The sequence below is a fragment of the Lithobates pipiens genome, unplaced genomic scaffold (genome assembly GCF_037356315.1).
Source record: "Lithobates pipiens isolate NorthernLeopardFrog02 unplaced genomic scaffold, aLitPip1_a1.2 Scaffold_22, whole genome shotgun sequence".
NCBI lineage: Eukaryota > Metazoa > Chordata > Amphibia > Anura > Ranidae > Lithobates > Lithobates pipiens.
In genome coordinates this window covers 21392337-21408317 of record NW_027507784.1, presented here as the reverse complement: position 1 = coordinate 21408317, position 15981 = coordinate 21392337, and the positions used below count along the sequence as shown (strand labels likewise).

The 15981-nt window shown below is 47.4% G+C and overlaps 1 protein-coding gene across 3 annotated transcripts in view; it reads left to right on the top strand.

The window, feature by feature from the left end:
* Positions 1-15981, top strand: part of LOC143923385 (uncharacterized) — a 144011-nt gene that overhangs the window by 51495 nt on the left and 76535 nt on the right. For 2 of the 3 annotated variants that reach the window (XM_077447009.1, XM_077447008.1), the window contains exons 10-11: positions 9743-9906; positions 13892-14050. In XM_077447009.1, coding sequence (XP_077303135.1) covers positions 9743-9906; positions 13892-14050 — 323 coding nt within the window. The remainder of the gene's footprint in view (positions 1-9742; positions 9907-13891; positions 14051-15981) is intronic. The other variant, XM_077447010.1, reaches the window with a different exon arrangement.

The window sequence follows — 15981 nt, the reverse complement described above, 5'->3', positions numbered from 1 at the left end:
TAGCTCCAGTCAAAAAATCTATTTTTAAGCTTTTTGGAAAACATAGGGAAGGGTTATCACCCCTGTATAATTTATTTTGCCGTCCATCTTTTTTCATCTCACTTCCTGTTGTCTCCTTCCGTTTGCAAGTAGGAGATGTTTGTAAGTTGGATGTTTGAAAGTAGGGACCTGCCCTATATGCTCTGCAGAAATGGCAGAACAAGGTGTCAGTGTTGCCACAACATTGTAAGCCCTCAAAGTGACTCTTGGTGGGCACTGGACTGCCCTGCTGTGAACGATTATATCAAGAATTGTAATTACATGCCATTGTTGAACAGTGGTAGAAAAATTGGGCCTTTGGTGGTTGTGGTGCTGGTGCTGGTGCCACAAAACTATAAGTCCTCACAGTTACTCTAGGTGGCCACAGGAACGGGCCCTGCTGTGAAATATTATATCAAGAATTGTAATTACATGCCCCTCTTAAACAGGGGCTGAAAAATTGGGCCTTAGGCACTGGTGCTGGTACCACGACACTGCAACCTTTCCTATATACTCTAGATGTAGTGCAGGAATGAGCCCTGCTGCAAAGCATTGCATCAAAAATTTTAATTAAATGCCCCTGTTAAATAGGGGCTGAAAAATTGGGCTGGTGGCATCACCCAGAACCAAAAATGTTCTTCCAATATATCAGCGGAGGAGGAAGAGGATAGACAATCAACATAAAAGGACAGTCACTCAGCAACAGCATAGGCAGTCTTGAAGGGATGTGATATTTCAACAAAAAAAATTATTCGGTTACATCAGCTTCAGGTGCTTGGTAGCTGTGGGTGATCCAAGCCTGATTCATCTTGATGAAGGTCAGTCGATCAACCGAGTCGGTGGACAGGCACACCTTGTGATCAGTAACAAAGCCACCAGCAGCACTGAAGGTGCGTTCCGAAAGAACGCTGGATGCAGGACAGGCCAGTAGCTCAATTGCATACTGTGCAAGCTCTGGCCAGTGATCCATCCTCAAGACCCAGTAAGCCAGAGGATTTTCGGTGGGAAAGGTGTCCAAGTCTGATCTTGCCCCTAGGTATTCCTGCACCATGTAAATCAGACGCTGGCGATGGTTGCTGGAACCGGTCATACCTTGGGACTGCGGACTAAAAATTTGTCTGAACGCATCGGTCAGACGGCCACCTTCTCCACCGCTCCTTCTGACCGATGCCTCAGCAAAACATTGTCCAGGACCAGGAGTTTGTAACCTCCCAGTCTCTGGGAACGCGTTGCACAGACCTTTCTGTAATGCCTCCCGGAGATGTCTCATCCTCTGCTCCCTCTGCGATGGCAAGATAAGGTCGGCAACCTTACACTTGTACCGTGGATCAAGGAGAGTGGCCAGCCAGTAATGGTCTCTCTCCTTGATCCGAAGAATACGAGGATCCTTCCGCAGGCTTTGCAGGATCAGGGAGGCCATGCAGCATAGGTTAGCTGAGGCATTCGGTCCGGAGTCCTCTGGGTCACTAAGGACAACATGATCTGCAGCTACCTCCTCCCAGCCACGTGCAAGTCCACAGGTTTCTTGGGACTGTAAATCATCCCTACAAGACTGCTGCTGCTGCTGATGCGTGCCAGCCTCCACCTCCATGCTGACACAATCATCCTCCTCTTCCTCCTCCTCCTCCTCATCCTCTTCCTGTGTTATGGGGGGCACAGCAGGAACACTGTCTGGATAAAGGGGGCCTTGAGAGGCAAGGAAGTCCTCCTCTTCCTGCGTCTGTTCTGTGTCAAGAGCCCTATCCATTATTCCACGCAGCGTATGCTCCAAGAGGTGGACAAGAGGTACAGTGTCACTGATGCATGCACTGTCACTGCTCACCATCCTTGTGGCCTCCTCAAACAGTGACAGGACAGTGCATGCATCCCTAATCATGCCCCACTTTCGTGGTGAAAAAAAAAACGAGCTCCCCTGACCCTGTTCTGGTGCAGTAGTCACACAGGTACTCATTGATGGCCCTCTGCTGCATGTGCAGCCACTGCAGCATGGCCAACATTGAGTTCCACCTAGTGGGCATGTCACATATAAGGCGGTTCTTGGGCAGGTTCAACTCCTTTTGGAGCTCAGCCAGGCGAGCACAGGCATTAAATGATCGGCGGAAATGTACACAGACTTTCCTGGCCTGCTTCAGGACATCCTGTAAGCCCGGGTACCTGCCCAAGAACCACTGCACCACCAGATTAAGGACGTGAGCCACACAGGGCACATGGGTCAGTTGTCCCTGACGGAGGGCGGAGAGGAGGTTGGTGCCATTGTTGCAAACCACCATTCCCGGCTTAAGCTGGGGTGGCATCAACCACCTCTCGGCCTGCCCCTGCAGAGCTGACAAAATATCTGCCCCAGTGTGGCTCCTGTCCCCCAAGCAAACCAGCGCAAGCACGGCATGGCATCGTTTTGCCTGCATACTTGCGTAGCCCCTTGAACGCCTACGGAGCACCGCTGGTTCTGAGGACAGAGCACTGGAAGAGGCCATGGAGGAAGAAGAAGAGGAGGGGGTGGATGAGAGAGGTGTGTCACAACCAGTAGTAGCATTTTGGAGGCGTGGTGGCGGAACAACCTCCAACACTACTGCACCTTGTCCTGCATCCTTCCCAACTGCCAGAAGAGTGACCCAATGGGCCGTGAAAGACAGGTAATGTCCCTGTCCATGCCTGCTGGACCATGAGTCAGCGGTAATATGCACCTTACCGCTGACCGCCCCGTCCAGCGAGGCAAGGACATTGCCTTCCACATGCCGGTAGAGAGCCGGAATCGCCTTCCGTGAGAAAAAGTGGCGTTTGGGGACCTGCCACTGAGGAACTGCACATTGTACAAACTCATGGAAGGGGGCCGAGTCTACCAACTGAAAAGGCAGCAGTTGAAGTGCTAGCAAATTAGCCAAGCTAGCATTCAACTGTTGGGCATGGGGATGGCTGGGAGTGAACTTCTTTCGACGGTCCAGCAGCTGGGGTAGGGAAATTTGCCTGCTATTAGGGATGAGCTTCGAGTTCGAGTCGAACTCATGTTCTACTCGAACATTGCCTGTTCGCCTGTTCAGCGAACAGTGAACAATTTGGGCTGTTCGCAGCAAATTCGAAAAGCCGGAACACCCTATACAAGTCTATGGGAGAAATCTAAAGTGCTCATTTTAAAGGGTAATATGCAGGTTACTGTCCTAAAAAGTGTTTGGGGACCTGGGTCCTGCCCCAGGGGACATGGATCAATGCAAAAAAAAGTTTTAAAAACGGCCGTTTTTTCAGGAGCAGTGATTTTAATAATGATTAAAGTGAAACAATAAAAGTGTAATATTCCTTTAAATTTCGTAGCTGGGGGGTATCTATAGTATGCCTGTGAAGGGGCGCATGTTTCTGGTGCTTAGAACTGTCGCTGCACAAAGTGTCATTTGTGCAGGAAAAAAAGTCTTTTAAAATCACTTGCGGCTAAATTGTCGGGTCTCCGTAATACAGAGAACACTCAATGAGTGTTCTCTGTATTAGCCGACAATTCATTCATTCATTGATTAAAAAAAAAAAAAAAAAAAAGCGTGGGGGTTCCCCTAAATTCAATCAAAAGGCCCTTCAGGTCTGACATGGATATTAAGGGGAACCCCGTGTCAAATTTAAAAAAAAAATTGACGTGGGGGTCCCCCCAAATATCCATACCAGACCCTTCAGGTCTGATATGGATATTAAGGGGAACCCCACATCAAATTAAAAAAAAAAATTGACGTGGGGGTCCCCCTAAATATCCATACCAGACCCTTATCCGAGCACGCAACCTGGCAGGCCGCAGGAAAAGAGGGGGGGACGAGAGAGCGGCCCCCCCTCCCTCCTGAACCGTACCAGGCCACATACCCTCAACATTGGGAGGATGCTTTGGGGGTCTGTGACCCCTCAAAGCACCTTGTCCCCATGTTGATAAGGACAAGGGCCTCATCCTCACAACCCTGGCCGTTGGTTGTGAGGGTCTGCGGGCGGGGGGCTTATCAGAATCTGGAAGCCCCCTTTAACAAGGGGACCCCCAGATCCCGGCCCCCCCCCTGTTTGAAATGGTAAGGGGGTACAAAAGTACCCCTACCATTTCACAAAGAAAGTGTCAAAATGGTTAAATAAGACAAACACACTTTTGAAAAATTCCTTTATTAAAAATAAAAAAAATAAAAAAAAAATTCCAGCGGTGCTAATCCACTCTTGCTATCCAGCGACGGGTCTCCGGGGTCCAGCGATGGATGATCATATCCAGCGACGGGGGATCTCTCAGTCCAGCGCTGTCCATACCTCCTTCTTCTGTCTCCACTGCGGAGACACTGCAGAGAGCCGAGCGCTGACATTTCTTATATTGGGAGGGCGGGGCCACCCGTCACCTGACCCCGCCCCTCTGACGCAGGAGAGGGAAGCCAGGGGTTCCCCAGTGACGTGTGGGTGACCCCGACCCCTCTGATGTAACGGAAACCTGCGTTACATCAGAGGGGGCGGGGTCACCCACACGTCACTGGGGAACCCCTGGCTTCCCTCTCCTGCGTCAGAGGGGCGGGGTCAGGTGACGGGTGGCCCCGCCCTCCCAATATAAGAAATGTCAGCGCTCGGCTCTCTGCAGTGTCTCCGCAGTGGAGACAGAAGAAGGAGGTATGGACAGCGCTGGACTGAGAGATCCCCCGTCGCTGGATATGATCATCCATCGCTGGACCCCGGAGACCCGTCGCTGGATAGCAAGAGTGGATTAGCACCGCTGGAATTTTTTTTTTATTTTTTTTATTTTTAATAAAGGAATTTTTCAAAAGTGTGTTTGTCTTATTTAACCATTTTGACACTTTCTTTGTGAAATGGTAGGGGTACTTTTGTACCCCCTTACCATTTCAAACAGGGGGGGGCCGGGATCTGGGGGTCCCCTTGTTAAAGGGGGCTTCCAGATTCTGATAAGCCCCCCGCCCGCAGACCCTCACAACCAACGGCCAGGGTTGTGAGGATGAGGCCCTTGTCCTTATCAACATGGGGACAAGGTGCTTTGAGGGGTCACAGACCCCCAAAGCATCCTCCCAATGTTGAGGGTATGTGGCCTGGTACGGTTCAGGAGGGAGGGGGGGCCGCTCTCTCGTCCCCCCCTCTTTTCCTGCGGCCTGCCAGGTTGCGTGCTCGGATAAAGGGTCTGGTATGGATATTTAGGGGGACCCCCACGTCAATTTTTTTTTTAAATTTGATGCGGGGTTCCCCTTAATATCCATATCAGACCTGAAGGGTCTGGTATGGATATTTGGGGGGACCCCCACGTCAATTTTTTTTTTAAATTTGACACGGGGTTCCCCTTAATATCCATGTCAGACCTGAAGGGCCTTTTGATTGAATTTAGGGGAACCCCCACGCTTTTTTTTTTTTTTTTTTTTTTTTTTAATCAATGAATGAATGAATTGTCGGCTAATACAGAGAACACTCATTGAGTGTTCTCTGTATTACAGAGACCCGACAATTTAGCCGCAAGTGATTTTAAAAGACTTTTTTTCCTGCACAAATGACACTTTGTGCAGGGACAGTTCTAAGCACCAGAAACATGCGCCCCTTCACAGGCATACTATAGATACCCCCCAGCTACGAAATTTAAAGGAATATTACACTTTTATTGTTTCACTTTAATCATTATTAAAATCACTGCTCCTGAAAAAACGGCCGTTTTTAAAACTTTTTTTTGCATTGATCCATGTCCCCTGGGGCAGGACCCAGGTCCCCAAACACTTTTTAGGACAGTAACTTTCATATTACCCTTTAAAATGAGCACTTTAGATTGTGAACGTTCGAGTCCCATAGACTTTAATAGGGTTCTAAAGTTCACACGAAGTTTAGGTCTGTTCGCAGGTTCTGGTGCGAACCGAACAGGGGGGTGTTCGGCTCATCCCTACCTGCTATAATCAGACATGGGTGTACTGCTAGCAGAGTGCCCGGAAGCACTTGGCTGTGACACACCTAATTCTACACCTTCATTCCTCTCAGAGCAGGTTTCAGAGAGGACTGAAGCTCTAGTGGGGTTGGAGATCCCAGCTGATGAGGAGCAAGGAGAGGTCTGCTTTGTTCTTTGGTGTGGGTCTTTGAGGTACGCTTGCCAACGAGCTGCATGGCAGGTCAACATATGTCTGGTCAAGCATGTGGTGCCCAAGCGGCTGATGTTTTGGCCACGCGAGATACGCTTGAGACATATGTTGCCAATAGTAGCGGTGCGATCTGATGCACTCGTCTCAAAAAAGGCCCACACCAAAGAACTTTTAGAATAACTCGCAGAGGCAGCGCCCTGCACAGGCGGAGCTCTGCGGTGTGATTCAGTCGGTGTGCTGCCCCTAAGCTGGCCTCCTCCTCCTCTCTCCTACCAGGCACCCACGTGGAGTCAGTGTCCTCATCATCCCCTCCCTCTTCATCGCTGGAGCAAACCTGGCAGTATGCTGCAGCTTGTGGAACATGACTGCCAGATTTCTGTCCTTCTTGAGCATCCCCTCTCTCTGAGCTCACGCTACTGCCTTGCTCTAGCTGAGTATCATCATCATCAGAGCCTACAAAAAACTGGGCATCCTCCTGGAGCATGTACCCAACACTGTGCTCAAAGAGTTCAGGGTACTACTCAGGAGGACGTGGTGGGTCTAGGGAAGGAGTCACTGATGATTACATTGAGACAAGGGAAGACGATGTGTTGGCAGCTGTTTTGCTAGTACCCTGAGCCTGGGTGAGAGAGGATGAGGAGGATGAAGAGGGCTTGGTCATCCACTCTACTAAGTCTACGGCATGATGCGGCTCAACATGTCCAGCTGCCGAAAAGGACAAGCGTGTGCCATGGCCACGTGCTGATGATGACAATGCACCGCATCCACGACCAGCACTGTTATCTCTAGACACAGAGCCTGCTTGCCCTCTTTTATCGGCTTGTGCCTGTCTGCCTCTCCTTGTTGGCCTTCTAGACATGGTAATGGCCTGAAGGGAGATGGGAAAACCAGCAATTGGGTAGTGTATATTGTGCTGGAGGCACACAACACCCACTAACTTCTGCAGATGCCTTTATTATAGAACAGGAATTAAAGGGTAGATACTGGTGTATACTGTGCTGTGCTGGAGGCACACAACACCAACTAACTCCTGCAGATGGCAGATGGCTCAATTAGAGAAGAGCTATATAGGTGGATACAGGGCCGGTGATAGGTCAGTACAACTGGCCCTGCTGTTCTGGGCCTGACCAGCAGGGGGGCCCCGGCAACCTGAACTGCAAAGTACATTTTTCATGAAGAAAAAAAAAAGATTCTCCTCCACCGATCATCGTCCGCACCCCCAGCCGCTCGGTAAAGTTTTTTTTTTTTAACAGATGTGCTTAATCTGTTCTGTATGCGTTGCTGCAGGGAGGGGAGGGACTATTTGTTGTATTTCAGGTGCGGAAGAATTTGTCTTCTGCGCCCGCTCCTCATGCTCCGCACAAGTCCCAGGCCAGCATATCCTATGGTGTTGCGGAGTGATATTCCTCTCTCTCTCTCTCTCTCCCCGTGTGAGAAGAAGTAGCAGAGTGAGAGGAGCAGAGAGAGCAGGGGCCGGGCGATCGAGCTATTGTGGATACTCAGGAAGAGGGAGAAAGTGATCTCTGCTGGGGCCAAGGCAGCTGAGTTAACAATTACACAGGTGAGGTTTATGCTTGCTTGGGGGGGGCGGGGGGGGCTTGAAGTTTAACATCTACTACTACTCTGCAATACATACCCTGCCAATACTCTGCAATACTCTGCAATAATTACCCTGCCAATACTCTGCCACTACTCTGCCAATACTCTGCAATACTCGCCAATACTTACCCTGCCAATACTCTGCAATACTTATCCTGCCAATACCCTGCCAATACTCTGCAATACTTACCCTGACAATACTCTGCAATACTTACCCTGACAATACTCTGCAATACTTACCCTGACAATACTCTGCAATACTTATCCTGACAATACTCTGCAATAAATACCCTGACAATACTCTGCAATAAATACCCTGACAATACTCTGCAATACATACCCTGACAATACTCTGCAATACTTACCCTGACAATACTCTGCAATAAATACCCTGACAATACTCTGCAATACATTGCAATAAATACCCTGCCAATACTCTGCAATACTTACCCCGACAATACTCTGCAATAATACCAAAAATACCATTTTATTTATTCATTAATGGTTTGTATTACATATAGATATTAAAGAGGTATGTTTCAAGGCGGGGTCTGGGGAGGGGCAATGGGTGGGGTCAGGGGTGGGGCTGAAGGAGGGACCATGGGCGGGGCCAGGGAGGAGCTGAGGGGTGCCCCATAGGCTGTTAGGGGGCCCATGATTTCTATGAGCGGCCCTGGGTGGATGTAATGGTGTATATTGCGGTCAGGGCACGCAGACAACACGCACAATCTCCTACAACTGACTGCAAGCTCTATTAGAGAAGAGCAATATAGCTAGCTATATAGGTGGATAAAATGGTGTATACTGCGGTCAGGGCACGCAGACAACACGCACAATCTCCTACAACTGACTGCAAGCTCTATTACAGAAGAACAATATAGCTAGCTATATAGGTGGATATAGTGGTGTATACTGCGGTCAGGGCACGCAGACAACACCCACTACAGAAGAGCAAGAACGCAAAATCGGCCGATAATGAACGGTGTATACTGTGTTGAAGGTACACAGAGAACACCCACTAACTCCTAAAGACACCAACACACTACACAAGGCCGCTGTGGAGCGTGTACTACACAACCTGAGCTATGATTGGCCATAGGCATCCTGCTTGTGGCCAATCGTGGCTTTCCTCGCTGCCAGCGCTGTGATTGGCCAAGCATGCGGGGTCACAGTGCATGCTTGGCCAATCATGAGCCAGCAATGCACTGCGATGGCGCAATGCATTGTGGGCCTTGAGAGCCACATGAATTTGGTGCGAACAGCCCATAACGTTCGGTATTTGCTGAATGTGCGAACAGCCGATGTTCGAGTCGAACATATGTTCGACTCGAACATGAAGCTCATCCCTAGTCAGGATAACAGGTCCACTTCGCCAACGTCATATCGCTATATGGCAGGCAGGAAGTGGTTAAGGACCACCCCGCGTACATATACATAAACATATACATACATATACATAAAGGGCGCAGGAGCGCCAATATCCCCTCTCCTGCACCGCTCTAATCACTATAGATAGATTCATGCATTGCATGAGTGGCAGCGTTTGATGGGCACAGTGGCAGCATTTGATGGGCAAAATGGCTGCGTTTGATGGGCACAGTGGCTGTGTTTGGTACAGTGGCTGCGTTCGATGGGCATAGTGAGGCTGCAATTGATGGGTTTGTTTTTTTTTTTTCAGGTAATTTTGAGCACCAGCCACCACTGGTAATGCCTGATTATGCATTTTCTTCATATGAAAGGTTCACTTGATTGATTGTCAATGGATTATTTGGTGTTTGTTCCCCCCCCCCCCCCCCCCCCATTGCATGGCTGATTGCCATTGTTCACTTTACTTATTGCTCCACCAGACTCAGTATAGCAGCTTCCATGGTTTCCACTACCATTATTGTTTTACAATGAGCACTTACCAGTCTGAGCATGTAGTCATTTCCTATTGTAGGGTCAGAGAGGTACACGCCCCAACATATTTTTCTTTTTCACCTATACTGAACTGTAATAAACCATATTCATTTTCATTGTATTTCTTTTTTTATTTATTTTTTATTTCTTATTTGTGTCTTTGTCAGAGGAAAATGCAAGAAAAAAAAATGTGGCTGTGGAAAAAAAGTTGCAAAAGTTGCAGGAGACTAAGATGAAATTAGAGAGGGAAAAATGGATCCAGTCACTTAAAAAGTCAATGAAGGAGACAGACAAACAAGAAAGAGGACGGAATGCAAAAATAAATCAATTCGTAAGTAGAACAGTAATGCCATTGGCTCCAACTGCTGTCAATCAAATCCAGTGACACAGGGGCCAGGGGGCGGGACTGAGTCCTGCTGTCTGCGTCAATGGACACAGCAGCAGGACTTGGGAGAGCGCCAGCACAAGTGCCCCCATGAAAAGCGGCTCTCCGTGGGGGCATTCAAAGAAGAGGAGGGGCAAGGACAGGAGAGTCACCGGAAGTGACGTGATTGGAGATACTAATGAGTTGGCTCTTTTGACAGAACAGAGGCAAAACATGAATCACAAAAGCCGCAGAGTACGTACTCACATTGTAATGCTGCTCTCTTTGTATAATACAAAGGGACTAGGAGAGGGTCCTGGAGCATGATATCATCAGCTTTAGCCCTGCCCCAAAGCATTTCATCATAGAAAAAAGTTCTTAAAAAGGAGCTCTAGGCTCCTTCAGAAAAGAAAAAAAAAAATGTCAGCAGCTTTAAATACTGTAGCTGCTGACTATTAATATTGGAACACTCACCTGTCCACGAATCCAGCGGTGTCTTCACCCGAGCCGATTTATCAATCAGCTCTCAGGTGCTGCTGCTGCCATCTTGGCTAAAGAAAGCCAGCAGTGAGGCAGTCAGTTTCCTACTACGCATGTGCAAAGTAAACTGCACTTTGTGAATGGCCCACGATGGGGGAAGGGAGGGGCAAAAACAGGTACTCGCTCTTCCCCCGAAAGGTGCCAAATGTGTCAGTAGAGGGGGGAGGCAAACAAGTGGAGCTCTGCTTTAAGGGGATCCTTTTTTTTTCCCCCTGAATATTTTTATACAAAATCCCTCAGTGGATTTTATACATGCAGTATCTCACAAAAGTAAGTATACCCCTTACATTTTTGTAAATATTTTCTTCTAACTTTTCATGTGACAGCACTGAAGAAATGACACTTGTCTACAATGTAAAGTACTGAGTGTACAGCTTGTATAACAGTGTAAATTTGCTGTCCCCTCAAAATAACTCAACACACAGCCATTAATGTCTTTAGACAGATAACCTTATTTGGTTTAGATGGTGTCAAGTGTGTGTAGTGGCAACCAGGTGAGGAGTACAAAGACAAGTGTGTCTTGCCTATAGTCAAGCATGGTGGTGGGAGTGTCATGATCTGGGGCTGCATAAATGCTGCTGGCACTGGGGAGCTACAGATCATTGAGGGAACCATGAATGCCAACATCTATTGTGACATACTGAAGCAGAACATGATCCCCTCCCTTCAGATACTGGGCCGCAGGGCAGTATTCCAACATGATAACACCTCAAACACACCTCCAAGACAACCACTGCCTTGCTAAAGTAGCTGAGGGTGAAGGTGACTGGCCAAGCATGTCTCCAGACCTAAACCTTATTGAGCATCTGTTGGACATCCTTAAACAGAAGGTGGAGGAGCGCAAGATCTCCAACATCCACTAGCTCCATGATGTCGTCATGGAGGAGGGGAAGAGGACTCCAGTGGCAACCTGTGAAGCTCTGGTGACCTCCATGCCCAAGAGGCTTAAGGCAGTGCTGGAAAATAATGGTGGCTACACAAAATATTTACATTTTGGGCCCAATTTCGGACATTTTCACTTAAGGGTGTACTGACTTTTGTTGCCAGCGGTTTAGACAATAAAGGATGTGTGTTGAGTTATTTTGAGGGGACATAAAATTTACAGTGTTATACAAGCTGTACACTCACTACTTTACATTGTAGACAAGTGGCATTTCTTCAGTGTTGTCACATGAAAAGATAGAAGAAAATATTTACAAAAATGTGAGGGGCGTACTCACTTTTGTGAGATACTGTAATTAGGAGTAATATTATTATAATACCAGCTATCTTCTGGCCAGTGATATAAAACATTGGGGAAGGAAGAGACCACTAATTCACAGTTACAAAATTATCGACACTCAACACCATGAAATGTACTCATCACATACACACAGACATTTCTGCTTATTAAATAGGGGTCTCTGCATATTTATAGAAAGATGGGGCCATGTCCAGTGACAAGGTGACAGTTGTTCTCTGTTTTTGGCAGAAAATACATTATTTTAGATTGTAAGTTCTAATGAGCAGAACCCCTTCGGATCCCCTCTTGTATTGAATTGCATTGTAATTGTACTGTCTCCCATTATATTGTAAAATGCTGCGCAAATTGTTCGCGCAATAAAAAATCCTGTATAATAGGAAAAATAATACAACATTTTTGCACCTTACTAGGTAGAAAATGTTTCCTCCAAATAGAGATGGCCTTGCGGTTCGCCCAGCGGTCGGTTTGCGGCAAACTTTGCACGTTGGCGATTCGCCAAACCGGCAGACTTCTGGCGCTGTTCGCTCGGCGGACATATGCGTTTACATTGTGAAGAACTTTGACCCATGATGACACATCCATCATGGGGTGCAGGACAGCCAACTGAGACATTTCAGCACATGGACAATTGGACATTCCCCCTACCTTATAAATACACCTGATCTGGCGGCCATTTTACATTCTGTCTTTTGTCAGTGTAGGGACAGGACGCTGTGTGGAGCAGGGACAGTCAGTCTAATCACTAGCTATTACTATTAGGCCCACAAAAGTCCTTTTAAGGACTGGTATAGGTGTACAGTATATAGGGTTGTAATACACTTATAATATACTTCCTTTCAAATATAGAAAGTATATTATGGTGCACTGCTGACTGCTGTGCTGCTGAGTGCTGACCGATTCTGCAGCTGTCTTTTACCAGTGTAGGGACTGAGGGACAGTTTGGTGTTTGGAGTAGGGACAGTCTGCAAATCACTAGCTACTAGGTCCACAAAGGTCCTTTTAAGGACTGGTATAGGTGTACAGTATATAGGGTTGTACACGTATAATATACTTTCTTTCAAATATAGAAAGCATATTATACTTCTCAGTGCTGGTGTGGTCTCAGTGCTCTATATCACAGTGCTGGTGTGGTCTCAGTGCTCTCTATCTCGGTGCTGGTGTCAGTGCTCTCTATCAGGGTGCCGGTATGGTGTCAGTGCTCTCTATCTCGGTGCTGGTGTCAGCGCTCTCTATCTCGATGCTGGTGTCAGTGCTCTCTATCTCGGTGCTGGTGTCAGTGCTCAGTCTCTATCATTGTTCTGGTGTTAGTGCTCTCTATCTCGGTGCTGGTGTCAGTGCTCTCTATCACGGTGCTGGTGTCAGTGCTCAGTCTCTATCGCGGTGCTGGTTTCAGACAGTGAGGGAGATAGCAGCAGAGAAACCAATCAGCAGGCAGTGCCAGCACCATGGCTGAGGATCAGCACTGGACTGGCACCTCCGGACCACCGCAGTGGAGCCCTGCATAGGTGGGGGCAGGGCCGGGACAAGGGGTGGGCAGGAGGGGTGGCTTCCCCTGGCGCAATGGTTTATTGCAGGGGTAGGGGGCACCCTGACCCTAACCCTAAGGGAAAGGGGGGTGCAGTTTGGCATGTTTGCCCTGGGCGCTGGATGACCTTGTCCCGGCACTGGGGGGGGGGGTAAGGGCCGGGCAGAGGAAGCGGCTCAAGCACAGGTTGGCACACTGGGACACTGGCACAGGACTGCGCTGCCCTGACTGTGGCACTGATCATCTCCTGCACCCTCTTCATAGCCTGCCCTGACCTTGCCTCTCCTCCATGGCCTTCATGCGCTCCTGAGTCCTGAATTGTCAAAATTTCACAGATAAAAAAAGAATGCTTGTCGTTGTCGATCCCAGATTCACTTAATACATGTGTTATGTCAGTGTCCATGTTGTGGGACTATGTGTGCACAGCTAGTAAGTATTTGTGGCTGAAAATATGACCTGGAAGTTTTTAAGGTTCGCCTGCCATTAAAGTCAATGGGGCCCGTCACGGTCGCGGTTCGCGAAACATCCCGTCAGAAGTTCGTCCATCACTAGCTCCAAACAGTTTCAAGACTGCATATCCAAGAATAACTGTTTTGCTCTAACTTTAAATACAGAGTATGTACTAAGTCTCAATGTATTCTCAGCTTGTAGAAGAAGAGTCAAAGCTTGACATGTACCAAAAAAACAAAGACATGCAAGCGCAAAAAGAACCAAGCGGTACATCTTGGTATGATCCCATCATAAACTTCTCCAAGGGGCTTTCCGCTGCTGTATTTCCAGGATCATCTGAAAAGGGAGGAACAGTAAGTTCAGTAAATAGTAAAAAGTAAGAAATACATTTTTCAATACTGAAGTGGGGGGGGGGGGGGGGGGCAGGTCTCACATATGCCCCAAAGCAAGCCAATGCATAACAGGAGTGGTGAGACAAATTATGAGACACATTTAAGACAAAGAGACAGCTTCATTCATACATTTCCCCTCCTTTGCTCTCTACTGTGTCAGAATAAAACCTGCCCCAAACCCTTCCTAACCCCTTCCCTCCTAAGGGTAAAACAAATAGTAATGCCTAAGCACAATTTTGCAACTTTGACATGTGTAAAACTGTACATACCAACACAACTATTTTGTGCATACAGGTGTATTTTACCGCATTTTTTTTTCAGGACAAACTGGGCTTTTATTTGCTGGTAAATGGTAATGGATATCCCTGATTTATTATTTTATTTTTAACCACTTGACGACCGCCTTCCGCATATATATTGCGGCAAGGCGGCTCACCCACAGGTCCGCCAGCCACCTGCGATTGCAAGAAAGAGAGCCAGAAGGGGGATATGTCAATGTAAACAAACAGGTCTCCTTTCTGACAGAGGAGGAGAGAGTGATCGTCTGTTCCCAGTGATCAGGAACACAATCTCTCTCTTCTAAGCCCTTGTACACACGGTCGGAGAATCCGTCGGAATGTGTCCTATCAGACCGTGTCGTCGGATAATCTGACTGTGTGTGGTATGCATCGGACTGATTTCGTCGGAATATCCGTCCGACCCAATTTTCCAACATGTTGGAAATATTTCCCGACCAACTGGGCCGGTCGGACATACTCCGATCATGTGTAGCGTATTTTGATCGGACCAAGTGCCACGCATGCTCAGATCAAATTCCTACATCAAAGCTATTGGCTACTAGCCTGAATGTAGTCCCATCGTAACGAAATTACGTCATCACGTTCTGAAAGATCGGATTTTTCGACAACTTAGTCCGACCGTGTGTATGCAACAGTTTCGGACAAGATCCGACGGACAAAATCCGACGGAGAAAATCCGACGGATTTGGTTGTCGAAATGTCCGACGGTGTGTACAGGGGCTAACAGTCAGTCCATACCCCATACAGTAAGAAACAGCTCTCAGGGAACACAGTTGACCCTTTGATCGCCCCCTAGTGTTAAAACCTTCCCTGCCAGTGATGTTAGTACAGTGACAATGCATTTATATAGCACTGATTACTGTATTGGTGTCACTGGTCACCAAAAAGTGTCACTTAGGGTCAGATTTGTCTGCCGCAATGTCGTAGTAACGCTAAAAATCGCAGATCAACGCCATTACCAGTAAAAACAATAGGAAATGGATTTTATAACCACGGGCAAACCACTATTATTAGCACCACATCTCTCAATTAAATAGATATAGGGGAATTTTATAGGATTTTAAAGGTGCAAAATAAGGTACAGTGATCTCAAGAGATAACGTAAAAAAGGTTTTTTTAAAGACAAAAAAAACATTTAAAAACGATTATGGCAGGTACGTAAGACACAGTTTTATGGATACAGCACTTTTGAATGGAAATCCCAACATGTTTCGCCCATATTCCGGGCTTCTTCAGGGCATATTTCACCCAAATTCCGGGCTTCTTCAGGACATGCCCTGAAGAAACCCGGAATACGGGCAAAACAGTTTAAAAAAACTATTAGATAAGCACCTGAACGACCGCAACATACAAGGATATACAATGTAATACTGACATACAATCACACACATAGGTTGGACTTGATGGACTTGTGTCTTTTTTCAACCTCACCTACTATGTAACTATGTAACATGTTGGGAATTCAATTCAAAAGTTCTGTAGCCATAAAACTGTGTCTTACGTACCTGCCATAATTGTTTTGTATAATTTTAATAAGAACAGGCTTAATATGTGAGGTAGTATTTGGAGGAAAACCCATGCCGTCCTGGAGAT